This window comes from Falco naumanni, chromosome 13 (genome assembly GCF_017639655.2).
Source record: "Falco naumanni isolate bFalNau1 chromosome 13, bFalNau1.pat, whole genome shotgun sequence".
Lineage (NCBI taxonomy): Eukaryota > Metazoa > Chordata > Aves > Falconiformes > Falconidae > Falco > Falco naumanni.
Window position 1 is genome coordinate 18225930 of NC_054066.1, and position 9847 is coordinate 18235776.

A 9847-nucleotide genomic window follows, 5' to 3' on the forward strand; every position below is an offset into this window, starting at 1 on the left:
TCTGAGCCTTAAAAAAAAAACTATCAAAACCAGCCAGCTGCAACAAGGCTTTTACCACCCCATACCAGGTTAACTTCAACAAGCAGAGCCCATGCCGTGCCCCAAAACAGCCATTAATCCCCCACCCAAGGCTTCAAAAGTTCATCTACTGTTCATGCTGTTTCCTTATCCTCTTCAGAGCAGTCCACCCTGCTTCTTGCCTCTGCTGTGTCTGGATTCCTCCTTCTCCAGCTCCTTTTCCAGCCAGCCCCTCCTCATCCAGGACCCCCGCTTCCCCCAGGGCCTCTCCTACATGCAGGGCACTCTCTCCTCCCTCGGCTTCTTCTGGGTCTTACCTCAACCTCTGCCCTTCCCCTTAGAGCTATTTAACTACTTAGCAGGAACCAGCCACAGCTGCACCTTATCCACATCAGCCAACCCACGGCCCCTGAAGCCATCCCACAGCTGTATATTATTGATGTTCGTTAACCTGCCTTCATTCCTCTGCAATTCCTCTACTCACCCTGGGTTGGTGGCTCAGTCCAGCCTGCCCTGTGTCTTCTTTTTCCAGTCTTCTGCTGGTCTTGTAGTGTCACTCCTTTCTCATGAGCTTCTGGCCCTGCCTGGGCAGCAGAGCAAGCCTGAGGGTTGTCCCCAGCTTGTCACCTTCCCACGCTGCCTGGCCAGGTGGCAAGGGGCGCACATACACACACATGGACAATGGTGCACGTGGGCTTCAAAGTGGACATCACCCCTTTGTTCACAATTTGCTGCATTCCCATTTAAAAAAAAAAACCAAACCAAAACAAAAAACAAACTAAATAAACTAAAGCTGAACCCCAGAAAATGTGGAAGCTTACAGGAAGGAGGCTTTTCCACCTCAAGGCTTTGTGCCCCCAGATGGTGACACTAGGCATCCAGGGCAGGTGTGGGGAGGCTTGTTTAGCACTTGCAACATGTTTTGGTTTCTAGAGGCGGAAGATGTGATGGGTATCACCACCAAGATCGTGACTTGCTGAGCCAGGGATCGGCAGGAAAAACTGGCTCATCCTCCCCGCCCCGCGCAGCAGCAGAAGGCTCTGATTAAAATCATTGCACAAATTGCTCAAACTTTCCAACGCACAGTTGAAATGGGGCATAAGTTGATACCTGGGGCAGGGAGGCTGCCACGTCCACGAGAAGTCAACAGAGGCTAGATACAGACTGTACACCAATGTTTTTGGATGCTCAGGTTCCTTCAGAAACCCATGCCCCAGTGGTCCCCCACTACCCCCCAGCAGGCTGGGGACTGGCACCAACACCAGCGCCTTTCCAGGCTACTTGGGGTGCAGGATGAGGCTGTGTGCCAGGCTGCTCACAGAGCCACAGAGTATGCAGCAGAAACCACAGGGGAGGGCAAGCCATGAGCTCTCCAGCAGCACGCTGATAGAAAGCTTGCTCCACTGCTAGAAAGGGAACAGGTGGGGTTTATTCCCCTTTTGCAAAAAAACCCCAAACTTTAAAAGGATTACAAGAATAAAGAAAAGATCAATCTCGCTGCTAGGAAGCCTCTGCAGGGGAAAGCAAGGTGAGCAGCTGTGCTGTGCCCCAGCCCAGCGTGTGCCCCAGGTGCTGGCATTGCCAAGGAGCCCGGCTCCGGCCCCACAGCAGCCCCTGGGCTTCAGGCAGGCTTTGCATCCTGCCTGCACCCCGCCTGTGCCCTGCCTGCACCCTGCCAGACCAATGCAGCTCCCACTGGCTCTTGCACCAGCTTCTCCAGCACTGAGAACAGTCTGGCCCCAGCTGTGCTATGGCTACCTGCTCATGCTGGTAAATAATCTCCAGCCCAATGGGGTGGATGGTACATCTTGGGACTAGCTGCAGAGGCCTGAAGAAGGTCTTTTGATGCTTAAAAAAAATGAATTCTCTTTCTCTGAGCTGGAACATGGCAAATTGGATAGGGTGGTCCTATTTGGCCACCAAAAGAGCAAAAGAAGGGCTAAAAGGGAAGGAGAAAGAGAAGGGAGAAAAAGTTTGTTCTTCAAAACTGAGACAGGAACTTCAGCAAGCATGTCACACCACTTCATTGAACCACAAATGTCCTTTTTTTCCCCAACAAGAAGCTGGCCCAACATGTCGGCAAGAGTTCCACCAACACAGCTGAGACCTGGATGAAGCCCTAGTTCCCTGCAGCCATCAATGTCAAGTCACACAGCTATCACCTTGAGTAGACACCTCAAAGGATCGAGGATCAGTCCCAAAATGGCTTGAAAACATCTGTGGTATTTAAGGGCACTGAAAATTTGGCAGATGAAGGAGGAAGCGATGACTGAACACCTCAAATGGAGCCGACTGAAGCCCAGAGCTGAATGTTCTCAAAACCCAGGGAAAGCAAAGCTTCCCAAATGAGGTGGAGAACATAAATTACTGCAAAAAGATGCTGAGGAAGAGAAACTCACAAGTTCCCAATGCTCCCTCCCCTGTTGGTTTGGTTGAATTCACATTTGAAGGCCTGACCCAGGCAGGAGGTGTCTGGGGCAAGAAGAGGAAACGGTTAATAGTGTTTGCAAATAAACACAGACACTTCTCAGAAAGTCTCAGATAATTCTCAGAAATTAGGAAGGCCCTGCAAACGTCACCGCCACCGCCACTGGACCCTGCAGGGAAAGGCAGTGGCCCCAGTGGGTGAGTAAGTAGCAAGTGAGTAGAGGGATGGAGCTGGACCCGAGGCACAAAACTTCTTCTTTACCAAGCAGGAATCCACAGGGCCTGGGCAGGGCAATGGTAACTGCGATGCGAAGGTGCTGCACGGGTACAGCACGGGGCCACCACCACCTTCAGCACGGCAGTGGGGTGCCACTCCTGCTGGTGGGCAGAGACGACGCCCAGCCTGGCGGTACTAAGGGCTCCAATGGACCATCTCTAGCGAGCAGTGCTGCTAAAGCTCGTGCAAATCAGGAGGTACTGCTCAGGGTCTCAGCAACCCACCTGTGCTCAGAGCAGGATGCAGCAGGACCCAGCACCAGTTGGGATGCATCCATACATCCCAAGCAAAACTCCAGCAGAGGTACCTCCTGCCTCCTGTTGCAACCTCACGCCCTGAGTGTCCACCTCTGTGGTGCACCTCTAGGCAGCACCCTGCCCACAGGGCCCCCACCCCAGGCACCCCCCCGGCCCTGCCACACATGGTGGCCCCCTCCAGCTCCTTGTGCCCAGCAGCAGCATGCTCTGCACCGGCACCAGCTGAGCCTTCACACTGTTTCCATTCAAAGCAGGGTGAAGGGCCTGGGGACCTTTCTCGGCAGCGTCACCCGCTGCACGTAGGAAGTGCGATGGTAGAGATTGCTGCATGGAGATAAACAGCGGAGGAAGCAGGATGTCAGCTTCTCAGGAGGGGGCTGTCACCCACAATCCATCGCCAGCCTTCCCTGGGACAGGCAACAGCTGGGGACAGGGAAAAGAGCACAAGGGTGTGATGAGGGGGGACGATATTCAAGCATGGGAGCAGGCTGCCGGCAGGGGAGGTGGTGGAATCACAGTGCCTGGAGGTGTTTGAAAAACACGTCGATGCGGTGCTTAGTGATGTGGTTTAGTGGCGGATGCGGCAGTCCTGGGTTGACGTTGGACTTGATGATCTCAAAGGTCTTTTCTAACATACGCGACTCTATGACTCTCTGATTCCATGAGAGAGGGGAGCGACAGTTTTAGGCCTTACTGGAAAATAGCCGAAGTTCCTGGAGGGAAGGCGCAAGGCTGGGCTCTCCGTGTTGGGATGCGTGGTTGGGAGGCGGGAAGGGACAGCACGGGGGCAGGCATCGGGGGAACGGGCTCGTAACGGCGACGGCCCCGGGACACGCTCCCCGCTGCCCGCACCCGCCGGGGCTGGGACGCCACGGGGACCGCGCCGCCCGCCCGGCACCTGCCCCTGCCCCCGCCGGGCCCGGGGCGAGGGAGTGGGCACTGGCCGGGGCTGCGGCTGCCCCCGAGATGGGGCGGGGGAGGGGGGGGTACCGGAGACGCTGCCCGACACGCGGCCGCTCGCTCGCCCCCCGCCCCCCGCAGCGGCCGGCCCGCCAGGCCCCCACGTACCGGCGTACATATGCATATTGCAAGCATTAACCACTCATTCAGCGATCGTTTTATCGCATAAATTTCTTAACTGTAAAAAATGTAAAAAAACTTTTTCGACAAACGTAAAAAAACCCAACACCTCCTGTGCCACCCCCCGTGCCCCCCCCCCCGGTGCCCCCGCCCCCCGCTCCACGAGCCTGACCCCCCGTGGCCCCCCCCTCCGCCGGCGGTGCCCGGTCCCGCTCCGTGGGCCCGCCTCGCCGTGCCCTGTTCCCCCCGTGCCTGGTTCCCGCTCCCCCCGTGCCCGGTGCCCCCCGTACTCGGTGCCCGCTCCCCCCATGGCCGCTCCCCCCGTGCCCCGCCCCCGCCGTGGCCGGTGCCCCCCGTGCCCGCCCCCCGCTCTCGCCCGTGCCGCTCCCCGCTCCGTAGCCCCGCCCCACGGTGCGGCCGTGCCCCCCCCGTACCCGCCCCCGGCGCGCGCGGCGGGGCGGGGCGCGGCGCTGTGACGCACGGTGGCGCCCCGTGACGCGGCGGAGGCGGAAGTGGCGCGGGTTGCCGCGGTAACCAACGCCGGGGCGGCCTGCGGGGCGCCGCGGCCATGGGCGAGCTGGGCCCGGATGACGGGGCCGGGAACACGTACAGCCTGCGGCCCGGCCTCCAGCAGCGGTGAGCGGGGCCGGGAAGGGGATGCTGAGCGCGGGGGTGCCCCGGGGGCTTTGGGCCCGGGCGCGCGGGGCTGCGATGGCACTGCCGAGGAGGAGGGGGTGCCTGGTCGTGAGGCCGAGTGGGGGGTGTTGGGAACGGGGGAGTCCCGGGGGTTTGGGGACTTGGGGGGGGCACTGGGGTCCCAGACCGGCTTTGACACCAGACAGAGGGGAGTGTGGGTGAGGAGGGGGCAGAGGTGGGGGGCGCTGATGGGGCTGGTTTCGCACCAGCATTTGTGGGTGTTTGGCCTTTGGCAGGGCTGGTTAAATATCCCCATCTTAGCTGGCCTCTTTTTCCCCATAGTTTCTCATTTGTCCTTTTTCTGTGATATGTAAAAACTAAATTTTCCCAAGTGGGGTTATCTATGTTTCTACACGTTACTTTTTGAGCCTTCTGTTGGGTTTTTTTGCCCTGCTAGGTTTAAATCGTCCACAGTAAAAGAATGTATCCATGCAATACTGAAGGAGAAGCTGGCCAATGTACAGTATGTCCCAGAAGAAATGCCTCAGCTTACAAAGTTTCTATCAGAGACAATAAAAGACAGACTGAAAGGTAAGGAGGTTTGCTAGGGAAGGCATTTCTTTTCTTACTGTGTCCTTTCCCTTTTGACAAAATCACTCTCTCCTCCTTTGTTCTTGAAATGTATTCCTTCCCTGCTGACTGACTCCAGTCTACCGTTATGAAACAATCTGTCCTACATAGATACGTTCCTCGCCTGCAGAACTAGAAACCTAACTCAAGCAGACAAGATTTGTTTTTGTATAGACTGGCTGGTGTGGGGAAGTTAGCCCTGGGAGGGGCTGCAGGGGAAAAGAAGCTGCATTAGAAGTGATGCTACTTTGCAGCTTGCTTCAATAAAGAAACATTCGTGCTTTTTTTCTGCTGCAAGTTATGTTAGAGTTGGGTCAGAGTGGAGTAGTAAGGAGATCAGAACAAGGCTCAGTGGATGCAGGGAAGAGGGAGAGAGTTAGGAGCAGTCAGCCAAGGAGAGGTGTGACTACAGCCTTACAGCACTGGAGAAAGGTTGTGGTGGTGCTGTGCAGGATGACCTCCAGCGTTTTTGAGTTCAGGAACTGAACTTCAGGCTCCAGCAGGTGTTTCCTGTGTTCAGTGCTGGAACAAGTACATAGATGCATGTTGGCATGGTTGCTTGGGGTTTTTTTTATCTCCTTCCTGGGACAGGCCACTGGTCTATCTGCTGGGCTGGCCTGACACTGTGGGACAGACATACCATTCACCCTTGGCAGGAACCATGGAGTTCCATTTCTCCCAGAGTGAGTTCTGCATCTGCTTTAAAGCCAGCAGCAGCTGGAGTCCCAGCACGTGTTGGTGCTGAGCTAATATGCACAGGGCTTGGCTTCAGCAATCTGTAAACACAGTCACAGTACCCTGAAGTGAGATTGACCCAGTGTGGCTGTTGTGGCATCTCTGATGAGCATTGTCGTGGTTGACAGCCAGACCCAGCACATTGCATTCAGTCCTCCAGTGGAAACTATGCACTGGAGTCTTCCCAGGACACTGCTTTGTGAATCTATGTTTTATTTTAAACATGCTTGTTCTTATTTGGCTTCTGGAATATTGCTATGGGCTGACTGGATCTGGCCTGTGCCCTGAAGGTATTTCTTTACTATTGTAAAACAGCTGCATATCTTCACAGACACATGACCCACATGTGCTTTTATGTGGCCTTTTATCCCAGCTCAGAAGCAAGGGAAACACCTAGGTGGCAGAAAAATCTCTACAATACCTTTGCATCAGAACAGTTTTAAAATAAAACAGGTTTTTTTCAGATTGGATTTTGTCTACCAGCAGCCTTATTTACATTCTTTCCATGCGTTCCGTTCTTGGAAGTTGTCAAAGTAGAATGCTGACACATAGTATGGCTGTTCAGGGGTATCTTCTGCTTTAGATGCATCTTTTGATGGATACCAAATACCCTGTTCACCCTTTTACTCCAATAAAACCACAGTACTCTGTACCTAGGAAGATGAAGCTGCCACGCAGCCTGTCTACTTTGCAAATTGCATGGACTTGTACAGGATATGGCTTTGTAACCAGAAATCTTCAGCTTTCTGTGTCCTGTTTTGTACTTATATTTTAAACATGATGTTGCTTTCACTATTTTTTTTCTGTCTCTTCAGAAGAGGGATTTGACAGGTACAAAATGGTGGTGCAGGTTGTGATTGGAGAGCAGAGAGGAGAAGGAGTGAAGTAAGTTTTGCACCTTCTAATTGTATTTTTATCACTTTTGTTGGGTTTGAGTGGGGTTTTTTTGTTTTATTATTTGAAAACTGCTTCCAGCTTTCCTAGGTACAAAGATCTCTCTGCAGATGATAGTGTGAAGCGCTTTCTTTCCTCTTTAAGTGGCAAGTGAGGGCTTGGATTGTGATTGAATTATTTGGAGATAATTGGCTGTATGGTGGTTCTTAGCAAGCTGAAATGCTACAAAGCATTTGTGAGGCGTGTTGCAGAACGGCATTTTACAATTTATTCATAATGAACTGGAGCATGCACCCAGTCCATTCTCAAGGCCCTGCTGGAGCACGAGAGCTATGGTAACTCACTTCTGTCTAAAGCCAGATTTCCATAAATACTTCATGTGCATTTAATCCCCCCAGGTAGGCATTTTTCAGAAGCTTAAACTTCTGTAATCCCCATGCAGTACTGTCACGGGAATCGAGCCTAGGCTGTGGGTGCTGAGCCCTTGCAGTCTAGCTCCAGACAAAAGAATTCCTCTTGGCTGCAGTAGTGGGCTGTAGCTTTCCATTACTAGTGAGCAGGGAGAATGCAAAAGAGAACAGCCCACAAGGTTTATGTGCTTTATCTGCTGGGCTTATCTTTATTATTGTGCTCAGTACTGCAGCAGAAGGTAAGTGCAGCAGAGCTGTAATCAGATCTGCTGTCTCAGTGTTCTGGAGGTCAGGAAAGAGTATTTGTACCGGCTGCTCAGGCTTTTGTCAGAATGTCTGCAGGCAGACTGCTTCAAAAGCATGGCACCACGGGGAATGGTTCAATGAGGTGGTCTGATTTGAAATGCTAAGCCCAGTAAGGCAGGCTGACAGAGCAATTGGGGAAATGTCTGGTTTGCAATAGGCAGGAGGCAAGACTGAAGCATGATCACTAACGTCCTTAATGCCCAATACTGGGTAGTCAGAGCATTCCAGAGGCAGAGTAGAATACTGGACTGAAAAAAAAAAGCCAAATCACCCTAAGGGCTAAAGTAACTTAAAAAAAATTATGAAATTCAACAATCTTATAACATTAAGTCATGTGTGTAGGGATAGGAACAACACACTGTGCTACAAACAGGGACAAGTCAGCTGAGACTGACTGGGGCAGATGGGGAGTTGGGCATTCACAGCAGAGAAAGGGGAGTGTCAATGACCTTAGACACTGCAGCGGCAGTGTCTGGTCTGTAATATCCTGTTACGGTCCAGTTGCTTGTCTTCAATGTAAGGCTTGGACTGAAGCACATTGTAGATAAAGGCCAGCAGGATGGTCAGGGAACAGAAAGTATAGATATGAAAGTTTGGCTCATGGTCTACTAGTACGATGTCTGCCAAGGAAAATGATATCTCCCTATAAATAAGTTGGGAGTATGTACCACAAGGGTGCAGGAGGTGAAGGACAAGAAGCTAAACTAGCCACCGATACACATAGGCTGGAATGGAACACCACAGCGGTGAGATTTCAAGCCCAGCTGCACCGTGGAGGTGGCAGTGAGTTTGAAGGTGGAGCTTAATCCACACACAGAGGGGGTTACAGCATGTGGTGGAATTCAGCAGTGGGGATTTAGGATCTAGATTTGGGAGAATGCTTCCTATTTCCTTTATCTTTAAAGGAAGTTCAGTTTGCTTTTCAAGGAAAGTATCTGTGATCACTTAGGTCCTGACACGTGAACTCTGGGTGATGGCTCCACTCTGTCTCCTTTGTCTAGTATGGCTGCACGATGTTTCTGGGATGCTGACACTGACAGCTGTGCTCATGATGTGTTCATGAATGTAAGTCTTGGCTGTTTTACTGTGGGAAGGTGTAAAGCTACTTGCTTTTGTATGAGAGGCAGAGTGACCTTAAATATGAAGCAGGGAAGAATAAAACCCCCAACCACTAGAAGGACAGAACCAAGACTCTGTTGATAAGATTTACATTTTCATTCACAAAACATTTAGATGTAATGTCTGACATAGTAAAAATTATTTACTGAGTAGTTCATGCAGTACAAAACTTGTTACAGTCACACCATTTTACAGGTGGGGAGAGGAAGCATGAGAGATAAAGTCTATTCTTACATGCTTTGCTGAACTGCTGTCATGGAGTATGGCTGGAATCCAGAACTGAGCAAAAGTCAAGGTTTTATTTCATTATTATTTTTATTTTATTTTAAACTGACACCTAGACACCTGCAGGTTTGTGGATGGAGTAAATTGAGGCACTTGTAGCATTCAGACATGCTGACATTGGTTACACCACAAGCGAGGTGAATAAGAAACAACTGAAAGACAGAAAATTGAAATATATTGCAATATAAGATTATGCACTGGTCTAAATGTGCCCTTAGGTTAGCCTTTTCAGTTAGGCCAGTAAAGAGCTTGACTTTATTAACATGGAGCCTTTCTCTGTTTTCTCCAGGACAGCCTGTTTTGTGTGGTAGCTGCGTTTGGCTGCTTCTACTACTGAAGACAGTAAACACTGTGCCAGAAGGACAGAGGTGGGGGAGAATGCTTTAGGGTATTCCTTTGTTCAAGTGCACAAAAGCATCCTGTTCTTCCTTAAGTACCTAACAAAGTAACAGCTCTACAAAGCATGTCCTACAGCTGTTCTACATGCTATGACATTCCTTCTTCCTTGTGGATATGGGTATGGATATGGCTTTAAGCACAATATTATCATGTCCTTTATTTAAATTGCCCTCTGTTCTTATGCAGTGTGTTAGTTTTGTCCTAAAAGTGTACTGCCAATAGCTGTTGTTTCTAAGGCAAACTCAACTTTCATCTTGAAAGGGTTCTGTTGCATTTATTTTTGTTAATTTTCTGAAATTAATTAAATATTTATAAGAAATGTAACATAATAAATCTATGTATTTAATATTTCCTCTTCTGTGGGTTGACCCTTG

The 9847-nt window shown here is 51.0% G+C and overlaps 1 protein-coding gene across 2 annotated transcripts; it reads left to right on the plus strand.

The window, feature by feature from the left end:
* The first annotated feature begins 4538 nt into the window (after nt 1-4538).
* DYNLT2B (dynein light chain Tctex-type 2B) lies at nt 4539-9819 on the plus strand. 2 transcript variants are annotated; one of them, XM_040613165.1, is made up of 6 exons: nt 4539-4695; nt 5153-5286; nt 6876-6945; nt 8672-8735; nt 8985-9084; nt 9364-9819. In XM_040613165.1, the coding sequence occupies exons 1-5, from the start codon at nt 4628-4630 to the stop codon at nt 9033-9035; spliced, it is 387 nt and encodes a 128-aa protein (XP_040469099.1). In that variant the 5' UTR covers nt 4539-4627; the 3' UTR covers nt 9036-9084; nt 9364-9819. The 2 variants fall into 2 exon arrangements, with proteins under 2 accessions (XP_040469099.1, XP_040469100.1); XM_040613166.1 differs by lacking the exon at nt 8985-9084 and having other exon boundaries at nt 4546-4695.
* The last annotated feature ends 28 nt before the right edge of the window (nt 9820-9847 follow it).

Excerpts from the sequence above, each read along its gene's own strand:
- DYNLT2B (XM_040613165.1), top strand. The coding sequence starts at position 4,628 with ATGGGCGAGCTGGGCCCGGATGACGGGGCCGGGAACACGTACAGCCTG. Across the intron at positions 6,946-8,671 it reads CAGAGAGGAGAAGGAGTGAA|TATGGCTGCACGATGTTTCT; the intron begins GTAAGTTTTGCA and ends TCCTTTGTCTAG. Across the intron at positions 8,736-8,984 it reads CTCATGATGTGTTCATGAAT|GTGGGGAGAGGAAGCATGAG; the intron begins GTAAGTCTTGGC and ends ACCATTTTACAG.